General features: G+C 36.6%; 1 protein-coding gene across 2 annotated transcripts in view; it reads left to right on the top strand.

Annotated features, from left to right (window-relative positions):
* The window catches only part of PRKAR2B (protein kinase cAMP-dependent type II regulatory subunit beta), a 147,132-nt gene extending 135,044 nt beyond the window's left edge, over positions 1-12,088 (top strand). Inside the window, exons 6-11 of one of the 2 annotated variants that reach the window (XM_073328473.2) lie at positions 1,802-1,955; positions 5,059-5,160; positions 5,866-5,940; positions 7,160-7,225; positions 7,416-7,554; positions 11,022-12,088. In XM_073328473.2, coding sequence (XP_073184574.1) covers positions 1,802-1,955; positions 5,059-5,160; positions 5,866-5,940; positions 7,160-7,225; positions 7,416-7,554; positions 11,022-11,155 — 670 coding nt within the window. In that variant the 3' untranslated portion in view covers positions 11,156-12,088. The remainder of the gene's footprint in view (positions 1-1,801; positions 1,956-5,058; positions 5,161-5,865; positions 5,941-7,159; positions 7,226-7,415; positions 7,555-11,021) is intronic. The other variant, XM_073328474.2, reaches the window with a different exon arrangement.
* Positions 12,089-19,035: the final 6,947 nt, after the last annotated feature.

Here is a 19,035-nt window from a genome sequence, read left to right as displayed (position 1 = left end):
ACTCGATAAGTTTATGGAGGAGATGGTATGATGGGATAACATGGTTTTGGTAATTAAATATTCATGGTAAATAGGCCCAATGGCCTGTGATGGGTTTTTAGATGGGGTAAGATCCAAGTTACCCGGGAAAGAATTTTCTGTAGTATCTGGCTGATGAATCTTGCCCATATGCTCAGGGTTTAGCTGATCGCCATATTTGGGGTCGGGAAGGAATTTTCCTCCAGGGCAGATTGGAAGGCCCTGGAGGTTTTTCGCCTTCCTCTGTAGCATGGGGCACGGGTCACTTGCTGGAGGATTCTCTGCTCCTTGAGGTCTTCAAACTACAATTTGAGGACTTCAATAGCACAGATATAGGTGTGAGGTCTTTTTTAGGAGTGGTGGGTGAAATTCTGTGGCCTGCATTGTGCAGGAGGTCAGACTAGATGATCATAATGGTCCCTTCTGACCTAAATATCTATGAATCTATGAATCTATGACTTGTGGCACCTTAGAGACTAACTGTCCAATTTATTTGAGCATGAGCTTTCGTGAGCTACAGCTCACTTCATCGGATGCATACCGTGGAAACTGCAGCAGACTTTATATACACACAGAGAATATGAAACAATACCTCCTCCCACCCCACTGTCCTGCTGGTAATAGCTTATCTAAAGTGATCATCAAGTTGGGCCATTTCCAGCACAAATCCAGGTTTTCTCACCCTCCACCCCCCGACACCACTACCACACACACTACAGAGAATCCCCAATGTACTCTGTATATCTCTGAGGAGACTGTGACAGAGTTGGGATTCTTCACTGGAGAATCCAAGTTTCTCCCATTTTTCTGGGTTTATGGCTTAGCCACTTCCTCTTCAGAAAGCTGCAGGGACTTCATTGAGTTCTTCCAGATACATAGCTGTCAGGTCTAGGTGACTCGGACCATCTGTCTACAAAGTTCTTGACTGTGAAGGGAAAGGAATTGTAAAGACATTTGCATTCCATTCCAGCTACTTGCAAAAAGGAAGGCTATAAATATTTGGCACTGAACAAGCTAATGACACACCATCAGAGAGGGTGACTGTCATATTTTACTTCTTTCTCAGAGCAACAACAATCGATAAATACTTTTGTGGGTTTGCTTTGATGTTTAAAGTTAAAACTTTATATTAGATGAGTATACAATATTTTTATTTTGTATTTGTTCCTTTTTAGATAAGGACTCACACAATATGTTTTGCCACCATTCTCATTAATGCAACTGTACATTGCAATATACCAATTACTGGTTTAAAAAACATTTTACATGTGAAAGAACTTTTACATTTTAAATTAATTTAATGGCAGAAGCATAGTTTCCAGAAACCATTTCTTTGTGAGGACTTTGTACATTACACAGTTTCATGATTAAAAAGCAGTTGTTAAATAATTTAGGCTCAAAATTTGTTATTTATGTTTTAATAATTGCTATTTTGATTTTATTTATATGTAATTAATAATTGTAATTCCATATCTGAATTTTTTTTTTTTCAAGTGCAAAGTTACCATGTCCTCACAAAGAAGTAGCAACTGTCCCCCTTAAAATAACCAGCATTTCTAGGGTATACACAAATAAGTGAGATGACCCTGCAAGCTACTCAGTCTCATTTAACTGAACAAAATTTATATTTCCATAGAAGTACCATCAGTGTAATGCGTGGTGCAAAATCAACTTGGTAAACTAAACAAACAAGGTAGTAAACTAAACCAGCTACTGCTCAGTAAGGAACATGGGGGAGTGGAAAGGGTGGATGTTTACTCGTATTTGTGTATTTTGTTAACAGAGGAACATATGACATTTATGTAAAATGTGACGGTGTTGGGAGGTGCGTTGGTACTTATGATAACCATGGAAGTTTTGGTGAGTTGGCCTTAATGTACAATACACCCAGAGCAGCTACCATAATTGCAACATCTCCTGGTGCTGTATGGGGTTTGGTAAGTGAAATGGTTGTTTGAATTTATTTTCCTTAAAATATTTTTGTCTTTATATAAAATAACTTAAAATTGTATAGCTGAATCTACAGATATTTGACATTGAAAAATTGTCTTATAATTGGAAATGTATCATTAGGATAGAAGCCTTTTAAAACTTGCAGAAAAAGCCTGGGCAAATACTGTCTTTGCTCAGACCCTGAACATACGCTTTAAGCAAACTTGAATATTAGAATGGCAATTTGATGTAAGAACCACAACAAAAGTAATTTTGGAAATTTCCTCCATAAATTTCAGAGCTTAGTTATCATGTTTCCAACTGTAAGAGACAGGCCACTTATTTTGTCAAATAGTAAATATTGTCTTAGATTGCAAAAAACATGAATGCATTTGTTTACAGTATAAAAAATCCAACATGGTGCTATTTGTTAAGCTTACTATATCTGGAATCTGCACAATAGTAATAAAATTTGCCAAAAAATCTCATGGCAGTACTTAGATTTGTATTAGGTACTTTGAGAAAGCTGTTCTCCTTCAGGCTTATATGTTGGTCTGGTAACTGATTCCAAGGTGCCAATTCAGAGCAGTGCTTGGTGTAGGGGAGCATAGGTGGCTTTCTGCCACCTTGATCCCTTAGACTGCTGAGCTTTGTACATAACTAGGAGCAGCCTGAATGCTGCTCTAAATTGCAATGGATTGCAATGGCCACCCAGGGCCATTGTACTAGTGGGATTACAGTGCATTCCAGCGACATCCCCTTGAGTTGGGTGGTGTGAGAACAAAAGAGAATGACCTACATCTGGGTACCCCATCTTTCTGCTTAAAGGATTGTCCCACACCAGGGAATTCCCTTTGCCCACATAGGGCAGCTTTATGGCCCCTCTGTGCTGCTGAAGTGGTGCCAAGGATCTGGTCCCATGTGTTTGGTTTAGCTAACACAAAGCTCATTACTTGACATAAATGTGCTGAGAACTGTGGGATGAAATGATTTAACGGCAACATTTCTGAGAAAATGTTTTAATCATCTGAAATTATATATTTTGTTTTTCTGGAGTCATTTACTCCAAACTTGTCATACAAAGCTAGTATATGTTGGTGATAAACATAGTCTGCAATTGAGCCTGCAAGGTTAGGCAGCATGGATAGGATCCATGAAGGGACTTGGGCATTGCAGTTTTGAGCGTCATGGTGCCTGATTTTTGGGTGCCTAGAAAATAACAGGAACCACACTGTGATCCACAAGTGAACTTACGTGCAAGGCTCCCTGTACAATGAAAGGGGAGCGATAGTCCCCTTAGAATGTGATCCATAAAGGCCATCACACTACGTGAGAAACAGCCTAAGCTAGCTAGAGGGAGATGCCGATGAGAGGGTTGTATACTAAGCCCCATCCCTCTCTCAGAGATAGGCACCTAAATCCAGACTTCAGGGGTATGCCTATCTCTGCTTAGCAATCCATGTCAGGGAGTCAGGCAGCTTAGCTGCCTCTTGCAGAAATGAGTTAGGTGCCTGCCTCGCTCCACACAAAATAGGGGTGGTGCCTAACTTGCAGCCCAGTGGTTAGAGCACTCACTGGGGTTGGGATGTGGGAGACCTAGGTTCAATTCTTCCCCTCTCTGCCAGAGGGGAGAAAAGATTTGAACAGAGATTTCTCACTTCTTGGGAGAGTGCACTGAGCTGTGGGATATTCTGATGTGGCTCTCTCTTGTTGAAGCTGTTCCATTGTGGATAAATAATGAAAGAGTTTTTGGAGTAGAGGGACTGCACCCTGGGTCTCCCACCTCCCAGGTGTGTGCTCGAACCACTGAATTAAAAGTTATAAGGTGGGCACCATCATCTCCACCTCCTCCTCTTCTGGCAGCTGGATTTTGAATGGGATCTGATCCAGTTGGTGACCTCTGAGCATGCCTACTGGATCAGGACCCACATGCAATTTAGGTGGATGAACACCTAACTGTCATCCCCCAGTTTGGAGGGGTGGGTTAGGTGGGGTTAGGCATCCGGATATACATGCCCAGAGGCACCAAGGGAACTTTTACTCTGAAAAATTAGACACCGAGTTTAGGCATCTAGAAAATTTTGTGGATTGCAGTGGATCCAAAACTGGGACTTTGGCATCCCAATCTGGGGCTTAGGTACTTAAGTATCTTTGTGGGTTTGGGTCTGTGTCTGGTTCCTAAACCTGTATTAGGTGGAATGTTGGTTCAAAAAAGGAAGGTAAACAGCCAGTCTGCCTCAAAAATATAAAATCATAGAAATCTGAATAGGAGTCAAAAATGGAACCTTTTATGGCCTGAAAGACTAACTAATTCTCTGTAATTAGTTAAGAAGGCTGGCTTGTGATGCCCTAACATTTAGTTGGATTACACAGATGTTATTCATCCTTCTGAATTTGTAACTAAAACAAGATTTTAAAGAGACACTATCATCTGAAAAATTACATTTCCATCTGAAAGTGTTGTAATTGCTATTGTTACAAGTAACGATAAGATTATTAGATTTTAAACTGATTGCGGGGTGGGGAGGAGAATTCACTTTTCAGGTTCTCATTTGTTGATTCATCAGCAGTTTGTGTAGAGTCAGTTTCAGTTTTGTTGATGGCCAATTATATTTCCTATCTCATGCATCTTGTCTGGGGGCAGTTTGTGCATATGCTCTTCCCTGGGCAGGCAAGAAGGTCAGTAACTGCTGCTGCACAGCTGAATCTGAAACTCAATAAGCAGCAGCTGTGCACAGAAGTAGGCAGGTGAGGAGGAGTGGGCACCACAATGTTTGGTGTTGCTCTGAGGCCTGCCCAAAAAACCCTTGCAAACATCACGAAGGAAGATGAATTTTTAAAAGAGGAATAAAAAAAATGGGCAAGAGATTTGACTTCAAAGATCTCTTATGAGAAAAATCAGTTATTTGAAATGATACAATTTAAAATATCAAATTTATTATGCCCCTTTTAATAGTAGGCCTCACTGAAGTACTTAAAAACACATAAAATTGCCCTCTAGTGGCTGATTATAATCATTATACATTTTACCTATTTCTTTTATGCATTTTCCATCCTGTGCTAACATTTTCCTTTAATATACTTTTTTTCTTTTCTTTGTGTTTTCAGGACAGGGTAACATTCCGGAGAATCATTGTAAAAAACAATGCCAAAAAGAGAAGAATGTATGAAAATTTTATTCAGTCATTGCCATTCCTTAAATCTTTAGAAGTAAGCTTTCTATTGCATTATTTTAGTGGTTGTGGCATGGGGTTTTATCTTGGAATAAAAACTTCCTCTAGATTAAAATTTTGCACATCTTTATTTTTGGAAAAGGGATTTCTGAGAAAAAGAGTTGAAATTTCCAATTTGATCGTCCCCCCCACCTCCTTCCCCCTCACCTATTTTGGTTTCTTCATAAAGCTTGATCCTGTAATTTGATCCACACAGCAGTCCCCTAATTGGGATCTGCCTGGAACAGGAGTCTGCCTGTGCAGATCAACTTGTAGGATAGAGGCCATAGTATTGCAAAAGATTAAAATATTTTTGTGGTTTCCAGCCTTCCATTTCTTAAACTGAATTTTTGCTGGATATTAATAGTGTGAAGTGTTTGGGCGTGTTGAAAAAAGTGAATTCTTTCATTTAAAAGATCTCTTTTTCTGCACACACATGTACTTTCTCCAGTAAGTATTTTGGAAGACTTAGAGCATGTAGATTAACCATACAAAAATAGAAACTTAATTAACATGTATGTTGGTAAACCATTCCCTGGAAAATGGTTAAACAGAGGTCTCTTTATCGCTTATTGTCAATACAGATGGCTAGGGACATATTATACTGTATATAGGTCCATAAAAACAGGTATTAAGGATTAGCAAAACATATGTTTAATATTATTAGAAAAACATTTTTAATATTCCCATTCTTTTTATAAAGCTATCTGAACGCTTGAAAGTGGTGGATGTGATAGGCACCAAAATATACAAAGATGGAGAACAAATTATTGCTCAGGTATGGTAGTGTTTAGTTGATGTAGTTTTTGTGTCTATAAGTAAAACTACTGTATTATCTATAATGAATCCATTCTTTTAAACTGAGTCTCAGTATAATACACACAAAGGTGTAAACTGGTCTGAAAAAAATGGTATAGTTCAAAGAAATATGTTGTTGTGATGTTGTAAATTCAAAATAATAATTTAAAGCAAAAAAAAATAAAGTTTAGTACAAATACTTGGCAGGCTATTTCAATTAACTTCCAGTGGCTTTTTTATTTTTTTTATATTTCCATACTGCATGTATCTGCAGTTAGTACTGTGCCTCTTTGATGACAAAATGTAATTAATTCTTTCTGGGATTTGGAACATTTTGTTAGCTTTTACAAAGCTGTAAATGATAAATGCCTGTTGTGGAATATTTAGTCAGTGTCTGATTGGGGGTTTTCTTGCCACTTTAACAGCTACCTTATTACATCTGCTGTATTTTAAGAAACAACATGTTTTGTTGGTCTGAATTGAATAAATTAAACTGTGCAAATACTATAGAAGAGGAAGGCTTGTACTAGTAGGCACTGAAAATGGGTCTTATCATTGAGCGTCTGTTTCTGTTCTGAAAAAAGAACAATGTGAAGATAATTCCGTCACGATAGGTTGCAGGCAACTCAGACTCTATGTTGCCTTTGGACTTCCTTTAGATATTGGCTTTAACCTCTCCTATGCTTATTGATACCTGAGCATCCATGATAGGGAATAATTTTTGGGATTTTATGAGTTCAAAATCCTCTAGAACAGAAGAAGGTGGCAATTGGAGTAGATCTTTTAGGCTGATTATTTCTGTCCACCAACCCAATTCTGCTCTTGCCCACTGATCCCTAGGGGAGCAGCTTGTTTGTTTTGGGGAATAGGAATAAGTATCCTCCAAGTTATCCAATATTTTCCTCTGTCTCTCTTGGTGCTTCATATTGTGTTTTGTCCATGGCTTAGAACTAAGGTCTACATGGAGCCAACTGTATCATTTTCTTTCAGGAGAGCTTGTTGCTCATCTCATCTCTGTAATCCTTCTATGCCATGAGTGTGGATTTCTAAGTAGAGTGTATTAAAGCATTTTGCATTAGGTACCAAAAGGATTAGCTGTTAGCCTCTGGCTACATATATTTGAATGTATTTCTTACTGTCACTACAAAACTAAAAAGCAATATTCATGTTTTCATTACTTGCTTTTTTGTTTTTAATAGGGAGACATGGCTGATTGTTTTTTCATTGTAGAATCTGGAGAAGTGAGAATTACTATGAAAAGGAAGGTAAAAACCCCAACATGAATTTAATTTTTCAAAATCTTGAAGTCATTAATATATTCTAAATGTTAAACAGCAGATGTCTCTAGTTATCTCACTGCAGTTTTCTTTACTCCTTGACATGTTTAAATTCCATTATGAGTAAAACTGTACATTCAGCAAGTGTCTCTTATTTTTATCTTATCTGACTTTTCAGAATAAACAGGATGTAGAAGAGAATGGGGCAGTTGAAATAGCCCGGTACTCTAGAGGACAGTATTTTGGAGAACTTGCTCTTGTAACTAACAAACCTCGGGCAGCATCAGCATTTGCTCTTGGCACTGTCAAGTGTTTAGGTACTGATTCAGTGATATTTTTGCTTGCTGTGACTGATAAGTAAAAATAATATTTTTATATTAAAGGCTGTAATTATAATGTACTGTATGTTCCTTCATACCATAAAGTCAGATTTCAGTCATCCAGTAGCACTGCTTTACAACCACTGGACTGTTAGACTATACTGTACCTGTTATAGTATATTCCTACCTACACTAGAAGAATTATTTGTAATTGACAACTGTGTCAACCATGGACCTCCAATGTCTTCCCTCTTCAGATGGAATTGAAAATGATTTCCAACTAGCACAGTACATAGTACTTTTCTGTTACATAAATCTGTATAATACTTAACAGACAAATAAAAAATTGTCCTTGCCCAGTGGTTGACCAATACCTAAGAAACAACTGCTTAATATAACCAACCTTCCATGCTACCTTATTTAATCTATTTCTGACTAAGTTAGCAAGTAGTTAGCAAAGTCGCTGGCTTTACCAGCCCATGTCAATCTGTCAGGTTTCAGGCTGAGGCACAGAGCAGAGACAATAGTGGTTGTATTAATAGAGATCATCATCTTGTCTGTGGACATGGGGTGCAAATACATGTGTTTTCTTCTGGATCCTTGTGGCATTTAAAACAAATACTACTCCTTCGAGAGACCATATTGGTGAACTGGAAAGATGGCTTCAATCCTTTGCCTGGGACTAGCCGCACAGGTTTATGATGGACAGCTGTTCCTCCACCTCCAGAGCCATCATCTGTACAATTCCTCAAGGGATAGTCTTCCCTTCTCTTACACAGGAGTGGACCAAGACTGTGGAATTCAGTACTAGAAATGATAAGTGACCACAAATCTCACCGCATTCAGAACTAAATACAAAACTTATTTCTTTAACTTAGCTTTCCTTCAGTAATGTTATTTTAAAAAAACTGAACCTACATTCAAAACAAAACAATTAACTCCTCCCAACTGAGTTGACATGGTTTATGGGTTATCTAGATGTTACTTAATGCACCCCTTAATGCTGAAATGTAGGATTCTTTTGTATGATTTAAGGTTTAACTTCTCAATCACATCATTATATAACCCCTCCATTTTATTAATCTAACTATTAGGAAAATTGTAAGATACAAAGGCAAATTTTGTATTCTTAAATAACAGACATCAGGCTAACAAACAATATGTTCTCTGTTTATTCACAAAGCTACTGTTTTTTTAAAACTAAGTCTCCCCAGCCAAACAAAGATAAACGAGCAGAAAAAAGAAGACCAAAGAAGAAGAAGATGAGAGGTGGTGTTAAGAAAGAAGATCTGTTATGGTCCAGTGTGGCAAGTTGTTGGGTCACTGGCACCTTTGAGAAAGCAGCGACCTTGGTCCACTGGATGCTGGTTCAAGGAGGAAGTTCTCTTCTTTCTCTTGATGACAAGAACCAGTTAAGATGGCATCAGATGAGCAAGCACAGACCAAATTCATTGCTGGCTAGAACACACAGATAATACCTGAGAAATCACTATGATTACTGTTCAATAGGTTCAGTGCCATTAGACTCATAACTGTGAGTGGAAGATAAGAAAAGGAAAAGAATAGACTAGACACCAAGATACCACCAAGAAGGTCAACGGAAGACATTATAGAATCCTAGTGTTAGAAGGGACTGCAAGGCTCATCTAGTCTAACCCCCTGAGGTTCCTTTTGGAACCTCTTATAACTATAGTCTGTAGAAAAGGACAGGGTGCTGTAGCCCTTTCCAGAGTTCTCCAGTAGTTTTTGTATTCCATACAATCTTCACTTGGAAAATGTTTTCAAAACAAAGTTCCCAACAACCACTGAATTCTCCTTGACAAACCTTATTTTAGCGATCTTATAGATATTTCACAAAGTTGTAGGCTGTCATACTATGGTGATAGGCACAGTGTAACTACCTAGATAAATAGATACCCTGAAGAGTTACTACCTAATATTGAGAATAGTTTTCAAACATTTTATTTGCATTATACCCACCCAGACTGAGGACAAAACTGTACTAGCTGAACCATTTAAAAATATTTTAAAAATGGGTGGCACACTCTTCTTGTGTAGTGTTGGATGGGTTTTGGTGTGCCATCCATACACTGTTAGGCCTAGTCTACACACAGTTTGTGCACCTATTAACTGATTTACACACTAAATTAGCTAAATAAATGCAACACTACTAGCGTGGACATTCTTAAATTGGTGTAAGAACATCTTAAATCAGCTTAGTTTAATTTGAAACTGATATAAGTGTATACACAAAATTGCACTGGTTTAACTAAGTATGTTTTAAATCACACTTCTAGTTAAACTGGTGCAGTTTGTGTATAGGCCAGGCGTTAGAATCATTTAAATGAAATTTACAGTGTGTATTCCCTAACTACATCTATAGTAAGTAAGCAGCCATGTTTATTATAGTGCCACAAAGTGAATTTAGATTGTAAATTCATATGGTCATGGACATTTTCTTTTATCTGTCTGTAAGGCTCTATGCACATTTATGGTTCTGTATGAATAACAAAGATCGCAATTCTAAAATTCACACTTAAAATTTGTACATGATATCAAGCTGTAAATGGTGAGATTTTCAGTTTTAGCAGAGAGTGATATCTGAAGTAAAAACATTCAGGTATGTGTTAGCAGGAGCATGGCTCCAGCAACTTTTTGAAGAGAGAAAGGAAGTAAAGAGAATGAGACAACAGGAAAGCAGTATGTATAAATTACTGGCAATTCCAGGATAGCAAAAATTGGGTGGCGGGGGTGTGTGTGGGGGTGTGTGTGTGTGTGTGTGTGTGTAACAGAATTGTTCATTTTGATGTTTTTCTCTAAATGTGTATTTTCCCATAAGAACTGCCATAAGTAACATATTAAAACAAGTTGCAAATATATGCACATTTATGCCATAACTTGAACTATACAGACTTGTAAGAAAAACTGTGTGTGTGTCTGAAAAAAAAAAGTTTTCCTGGTTATGGACTTTGTATTGACTTACTAAATTTTTCAGTGCTAACCTAATAGATACAAAGTTAGTTTTAGACTTTTTAAAATGTAAAGTTTCTTGAAGTAAAAAACACAAATTATTGACTACAGCATTTTTAGTTCTCCTGATTAACACTCCTGGTGAACCAATATGGATTATTTAAATTGGACAATTTAAATTGTCATCCAAAACCCAGATCCTGCAAAGACTTATGCATTGATATCAGTAGAACTATTCCTAGTAATAAAGTTAAGGACATGCATAAGTGTTTGCAGGATTGGGGTCAAGGTATTATTTAGGTCTGAATCATACGGGAAAAATTATCTCCAGCTCTACTGACATAGTATGGGTTTCATTGATGCCTTTCCCATTAAAATTTAAAATTCTACACAATGAATGTCATAAACTCTGAAATTAATTTCTGCAGCTGATGGCCACATTACATTCTCTCTCTCTCTCTCTCTCTCTCTTCCCCCACCCCCTTTTATCTTAGTTATGGATGTACAGGCATTTGAAAGGCTTTTGGGACCTTGTATGGAAATTATGAAAAGAAACATTGCAAACTATGAGGAGCAGCTAGTTGCTCTGTTTGGAACAAACATGGACATTGCTGATCCCAGTGCATGAAATAAAGTATGGAACAACAAGATCTGTTATGAGAAAATAGCACAGTAGTGGTTAGCCCACTGAGAACGTGTCTATCTTCCTGTAGATGCCAAGCATTTTCTGTGATTTTAGGGTTTGGGGTTTTTTTGGTTTTGCTTTTTTACATATTACAATGGATGTATCAATAAATTAAATTGGGATTTAATAGACTTTGGTCCTGATTTTCAGAAGAGCTTAGCACTAGCAGTTCTAGTTGAAGTCAAGGGTAGCTGTAAATGGAAAGCGCCTTTTGAAAATCAGGTTCTTTGTAAACAGCATTTCATAAAGAATAGATTTAAAAAAAACACTATGCTGATGAATTTGTTCAACCAGCTTCTGTTCTATAAAATGGTTATGATTTTCTGGATAGACTGTTAGCTTGAATGTGATATGTTTAAAGTATTAATGCACACAGTGTTCATAAGTATTGATAATACAGAAGGTAGACTGTAGATATCCATTTCTGCCTATTACAATTGTCATGATTTTATGTTGCAATGACTATAGCTGTATAAAAAAAGAAATAACTCAAAATTCCTCATAACAATAAGGCACAACAATACATTTTGTGTAAAGTTCATTACCCAAGTCTTATTTTAACATTTGTGATTTGGTATTAAAGTCCTCTTTGCTTAATACGTCACATTTCAGCAAGCCCACTTGGAAAATATTGTAATATCTTATGCAATTTAAAGGATTTTTATATTTTTGCAATAAACTGCATTTTTATTTGTTACATATAAGCGGTATATTCCTCTGTTGAGAAAGCTGGCAAATTAATCTTGATGCAAGCATGTTTTTTAAAAACAGCCAAAAGTATTTTATGTAAGCAATTGTCACATTCTAACTAATCATGCATAACCTACATCATTTGCCTTCTAATTTCTTTCTTGTTTCAAAATTTATGCATTTTGTCTTTTCCATATTTATTTGATGTCTACACTAGGGTTAAATTTTATCCTTAGAAATCACTTATTTTTTCTGTTAAATATTTCCCATTTCAAGTCAAATGTTCTCTGTATCTTTCTTCTCAATAGAGTCTGACTTTATATATTACAGACCAGATTCAACTACTAAAGTGTTGAAAGCTATACTAAAATTTTTGGTCCCGGAAATCCTTACCAGCAAGTTTGAGAAAGCATGTGAATCTGAAAGATCAATAATTTGAAAGGCTATTTTATACATGTTTGGAGAGCATGTTATTAAAGCTGACAAGTTCTGCTTTGGTCTTCAGACACCAAAGGCCCCTAAGACATCATGAAAGACTGTCATTGCAGCAGTTGAAGGATGGGGTAAAGTTTTGTTCAGTGACGAAGGAGAAAGTATTATCTTACTTAAAATAAGAAAAAAGCGTTCATTTCTTGATAGTAAAAGTCTGTGACTGGAAGTATCTGACATAGTCCAATTCTCACATTATATACTGACATGTTTATTGCTCCATGTGGAAAGCTAGTTCACATAATGACAAGTTGCAGTAGTTCTATCAGGACAGAACCAGAAGACTTTCAACAAGGTTGCTTGATCCCTGTTTTAAACAAATGAAAAGTTACACCTTACTTTTCTTCTTAGACAATGACTTTTCTAATGCAATGTATTTGTGTTTGTCAGTTGGTATAATTGTATATCCTGTAGTTATAGTGATCTGTTCTGACAATTTATACAATCATACTTGAATATGAAACTATGATTATACAATACTATTACTAACGTAATTTATATCGTATAATATGATATAAATTATAAACGAACATTGTTAACAAAAACAGTCTCAGCAGAATTTACAAGTGTCAACAATTTTTTTACACAGCCTCCTGATATGAATAGTTGCACATATGATTGCCTTTGTACTTTTGATTTATTGAAAAAAGTGAAGTCTGTTATACTAGAAGGAAACATCAGGTAACCAAAATCTGTATGTCATTCTATATGCTTACTCTATAAAAGTTACTTATTTTTTGCACTAGCTTAATGTTATTCAGAAAAATGCTACTTGTATGATGATGAATTCCAATCAAGGCCATAAATGCTACTAACAATATTTTCAATATTGTTTGTTATATTTAAAGTTTCCTTACAATAAACAACACTTTTATATATGTGTGTGTGTGTATATATATATATCTATGTAGATGTGTTCATTTTTATAAAGTTATAAGTGAATTATTTACAGCCACTTATTAACACGTTAATAATTTTTAACACGTTCGTAGTGCTTTAAACCTTCGAAGAACTTTACAAACATTGAGCCTCTTGCTCAGTTCTTCATATATTGGGAACAAATAAAAGAGAAAATAACTTGTACACAAACAGAACGTGTATATAGCAACTCTGGACACTCATTCAGTATAGATCAAATGCCAGGACATGGTCTGGTGATGGCTACTTTTAACCATTTTACTGCAAACCCGTGGTCTTTTCTCTCCCACCCCCAAAGAAACCCTCCTTACCCAATTATAAACTGCAGCTAAATGTCAAATGCAAGAGGTGTGATGACTATAAGATAAACACAACATTTTGGGTTTAATGAGGCTGAAGGTCTGGCTGTGTTGCAGCAGGTTGTTGTACTGCTTCTGTTAATGGGAAAAAAATCTCTGGGATTTTATTTGTTGGCAGATGAATTTTTCAATTTAAAATAATGAGTGGGGTTTTAGCTCAGTTGGGTGCGTCTCACTAAACATTAATAACATTTGACGTAGTTTTAATATAAATCATTATGGCACAGTCAACCTTAATTCTGGCATTTCCTAACTATTGAGTGTTACCTTTGCAACCTAAGCAATGTTCTTTCAAGTTTATTTAATGTAATCTTTTATACAGTTTGTTTGTGAACCACTGCCCTCTACTGGATAGAACATCTGGCCTTTTACTCATTCTGTCTTCCATTAAAGATTTACAATATACAAAAGAAAATTATATTATTATAATTATTAATTATAACATTCATAAACCAGTCAGAGAACACTTCAATCTCTCTGGTCACTCGATCTCAGACCTAAAGGTCGCAATATTAAAACAAAAAAACTTCAAATCCAGACTCCAGCGAGAAACTGTTGAATTGGAATTCATTTGCAAATTGGATACAATTAACTTAGGCTTGAATAGAGACTGGGAGTGGCTAAGTCATTATGCAAGGTAACCTATTTCCCCTTGTTTTTTCCTACTCCCCCGGAGACGTTCGTGTTAAACCCTGGATTTGTGCTGGAAATGGCCCACCTTGATTATCATACACATTGTAAGGCGAGTGGTCACTTTAGATAAGCTATTACCAGCAGGAGAGTGGGTTTGTGTGTGTGTGGGGGGGGGGGGTCAGAAAACCTGGATTTGTGCTGGAAATGGCCCAACTTGATTATCATACATATTGTAAGCAGAGTGATCACTTTAGATAAGCTATTACCAGCAGGAGAGTGGGGTGGGAGGAGGTATTTTTTCATGCTTTGTGTGTATATAAAAAGATCTTCTACATTTTCCACAGTATGCATCCGATGAAGTGAGCTGTAGCTCACGAAAGCTTATGCTCAAATAAATTGGTTAGTCTCTAAGGTGCCACAAGTACTCCTTTTCTTTTTGTGAATACAGACTAACATGGCTGTTTACTCTGAAAAAAGAAAATAAGTAAGTTTGAGTATAGAAAGCACATATCATGAGTTTATTGCTCAGGTTGTCAAATGAATTCAAATATTCATTTTAATAAGATTTAAATCTGAGGATGAGTCTCATGGAATATGCATTTTTTTTTCTCAATGTGTTATACATTTTTGTGGAGTGTGATATCCAAGGCCCAAGACTTGTGATCATATTCACTAGTTTTGACCTGTGCAGGAGTCTGTGCCATTGGATCATATTGCTTTATAAATTTAGAATTTAACCAGCACTTTTAAACTTAACGTCTGTAAAAAACTTTGAATCTTCACGGCATCCCTGTAAGATTTTAGGGAAAGCTCTTTTATCATTGAATAGAAAGTGCTATAAAAGGGGATAGGGATGAGCTCCATGGGAAGGTGATTAAGCATTAGGATGTATTATCTTTTCTGAAGTGTTTCCACAGGGATGGAGGGAGGAACATGTGTCCAACTGCCTCCTGGCCACTCTTTATCCCCTACCCTAGTGCTGACCTTACAGAGCCCTCTGCAGCATCTGGAAGAGTGGTGGAGAGGGTGCTCATGCAGAGTGGAGAGATCTGCATCTAAAGGGCTCCTGCCAACATGGATCTGGAGATAGATGGCAATCGAGACCATTATTATTATTTGTACTATGCCCAAAGTGACCTGGGAGCTACAGACCCATAAGAAACAGGTCCCTCCCCAAAGAGCTTACAACCTAATTAGAACAAGTAACAGAGTGAGAGAGGAGAAGAAAAGCATGCAACATAAAAACTTGTTCTGTTTGGTGGGGTTGTTAAATTCATCTACGTGTGGGAATGAAAATTTAGCGAAGACTCCCTGATATTTTTTCCATATCCTTTCTGTCCCTCACACAGAAATTCTTTCCTGGTGGCCTTTCCCTTTAGAGCATGCACCCATACAGAGCATGAACAAATGTCAGAGAGAAGGTAGAGCTTTAACATCCCCTTGCTAGTGGACCATAATTTCACCACTTAGCAATGGGGGGAAATGAAACTGAACATGACCCTTTCCCTAAATAGTGTACAGACAATTGTTCAGGAATGTGTGTGGACAAGTTAGACTACAAAGGAGGAATCTGAAACTGCAGAGGGGAAAACCCTGTTGAGTCTGGCTGTTTGAACGTGAAGCAGCATAAGACTTTACCAAACTTTCTCCTTGACCTCTGAAAAGTAATACTGGAGTTAAATAGATATCTATTAAATTATATTTTACATCTAATAGGGCAAGAGCCTGTGCTGTACCTCCTCTAAGCATAGTGAACTTCAGTCTTCCAGGTGGTCAGTCCAGTGCCTTTGGAGTGTTTCACTGAATTCACTGTTAAAAAATGCTTCATAGGGCTAGGAGATTAGGAGGAAATGGCTAGTGTCAGGCTGCAGTCAGTAAATGGATCCCTTCAAAGGAAAAAAGCCTGAAGCATCTATATTGTAGAGAGTTTATGGCTGAGAAATAAGTTGTATTTAAGTTTTTCTAAATTTGAAGAAACTGGCTGAGTGTCTAGACTCTAATAACAAAGGAAATATTAAAATTGATACAAAACTGTGTAGGGCAAATTCCAGGAGAGGGGGAACAGTTTTCTCTTTGGAATACTACAGAACTCTTTGAAATAAAGGGCAGCAGATCTAGACTTTTTTCAACAGATGGTCTTCCCCCATACATGATGATTTTGTCTAATACTTCCTGGTCCAAAAAAAGGACCTGATGGAATTGACAAATGAAGGACCAGTTTCTTAAAGAAACTGATCTTGTTTGTTCTAGCAACATGATTCACCAGCTACTTCCAAAAGGGCACAGTGCAAAATTATATATTGAGACCAGCCAAGATTTGTGAAAATCATCATCGTTTCACTCCTTAGCCAGCTGACATAAAATATCTTAAAGCAGTCCATTGACCAAGTATTAAGCAGCTTGCACTTAATTGTTCAGCTCTTCATAAAATTTTGGTTGACATTACAAGACAAGACAGGTACACATTAGAAATACATCTGCTGATGAGCATGTCAATTGCAATGTGGGATAATGTGATGAGAGATGATATTTTAAATGGATTTTCTCCCTTTGCTCCAATTGAAAATAAAAATGTAATAATGTGTGCTGGTAATAAGAATCTTAATCTGAAAGGCATCTTTAATGTCTCAATATTTAAAAATGGTTCCTTTAGAACAGTCCAAAACACACAATTAATGCGTACTGGTAGTGTCTACTCTTTCAGCACTTACAGAAATTCAAAAATTCATGTAAAAACATTTAATTTATCAACAAAATGGAAAAATTTTCTTGAGTAATGCTTCTATAAAGCCTTTCCTATGCAAAAGTGTATAAATATTTAAGAAAAATTTTAAACTCTTAATATTCAGAGTATTGAGAAAAAAGATCTGTTTGCCTATTGTAATATTAAACATTTAATATTATATTTCATTGTTCAGTGTTTTTGGAGTTGAGTCTCAACATTTACTTTGATTATACACGTATTCTTTTTAATAATGCCAGCTTTTCAAACTGAGGAAATGCCTGTAAAGGGTTAATTATTTTGGTATATAGTTAAGCACAGGTATTTTGAATTAGATTCTAAGACATCAGCTTTTCTACTCCGTCGTTTTTGTCATATTAGTCTGATGAACTCATTTAAAGACTTTTATAATTACCCATTCTCACCCCCAGAAGATATTGCATGTTCCTGAAAGTGAAATACCTTCAAATAAATCCATCTGGATTGAAATAACTCGCCTTCTCTTACTAATGGACAAGCTATCACTTCCCATAGAAGACAAATATCAAGATTTCATTGCTTTACAATTACAATAAAATCAGGCATCTGCTTCCTGTGTCTTGATGCTCATTAAGTAAAACTGGGATAAGGTGTACCCTGATGCTTAGTAAGTTATATTGTAGTCCCTGTGAAAGTTTGTTCATATTAATTGCACTACACTATGCATTCATTTATTAACAGCCAGAAAATAGTACTCTTTTCTGGTGGCCATTATTAAGAAGTGGAACCACTTTTCTTTTAACTGCAATAATCTAGTTCTTACTCATTTTCTCACACAGCATTTTGTTAGTATATGTTAAGGTAATACATCATAGGCTATGCCTGAGAGATTCCTGTCTTATGGGGAATATATATTTTTTTCTTTATTTATATTTATTTGTGTGCATTCCCTTATTAGTTTCTTTCAGATAGTATGTTACCAAATTGTAACAAACTCCAAAGCTAAGATGAGAGTTGGTTGGGAATGGAAAAGGAAGAATGGCATGTTTTCTTTTTTCTTCCCGATTTCAATCCACCCCACACAATCTCTGAGCTATTTGTTATTGAAGTTTTCATATTCTTATTAAGATACTGATGATTATTTTTAAATTAGGAAAACATTTCTGTTTGTATTAGAATTTTTAAGGTGCGGATCTGGTAGACAGGAAACAGCACTCAACCTCCAGAGATCTGGGTTCTGTTCCCACCTGTGCCACAGATTTCCTGGGTGACACTAGGCAACTCACTTAATCTCTATGCCTCAATTCCCTGTCAGTAAATGGGGATGATTCCTAATCAAACGGGTATACAGTGAGGATAAGCTCAGTAATATATGTGAGGCCCTCTGATATAGATGGGCATTGCATAGGAACCTAGAAAGGGATTTTTTGTGTTTTCCCCCAGAGTACATTTTGAGCCTCAGTTACCACTGCCAGTTTAAATGCAACCAAAGTGTTGTCTGATAATTAAAGCATTGGACTGGGAGTCAGGAGAGCTGTGGTCTAGTGTTAGTGCTGCCACTGACTCATTGTTTGACCTTTGACAATTCACTTAACCTATTTATGCCTCAGTTTCCACAGCTGTAAAATGGGGATACCTTCTTCACAGGAGTTTTTTGAACATTAGTTAAAGCTGGTAAATCATTTTGAGATTTTAAGTTGAAAGGTGGTAGGAAAGTACAGAGTATTATTAAAGTCAGAAAGCAAGCAAGAGCAAAATCGTCACTTCCAGTCTTATGCTATGACTCAGTGCAACATCAGCTTGGTAGTGAAAGAGCTCCTGTTGCGAAAGAAGGGGAAAAGCAGCTCTTCACTCCAAGACTGGACAAAGCCCGACCCCCAGTGCAGGCTATTACAAAATGTGCAAAAGCAGCTGAACCTTACAAGATAATTAGTTTTGTGAACAGAAAATGACGACAGCAAACATGATTTGGAGTAACTAAATCCACAGGAGCAAAGGGTAAGCTTTTTAAAATTCAGTAAGATTAAGGAAGT

This window comes from Lepidochelys kempii, chromosome 1 (assembly GCF_965140285.1).
Source record: "Lepidochelys kempii isolate rLepKem1 chromosome 1, rLepKem1.hap1, whole genome shotgun sequence".
Lineage (NCBI taxonomy): Eukaryota > Metazoa > Chordata > Testudines > Cheloniidae > Lepidochelys > Lepidochelys kempii.
Note: the sequence above shows the minus strand (reverse complement) of the source record. Positions and strands in the feature narration are given on the sequence as shown.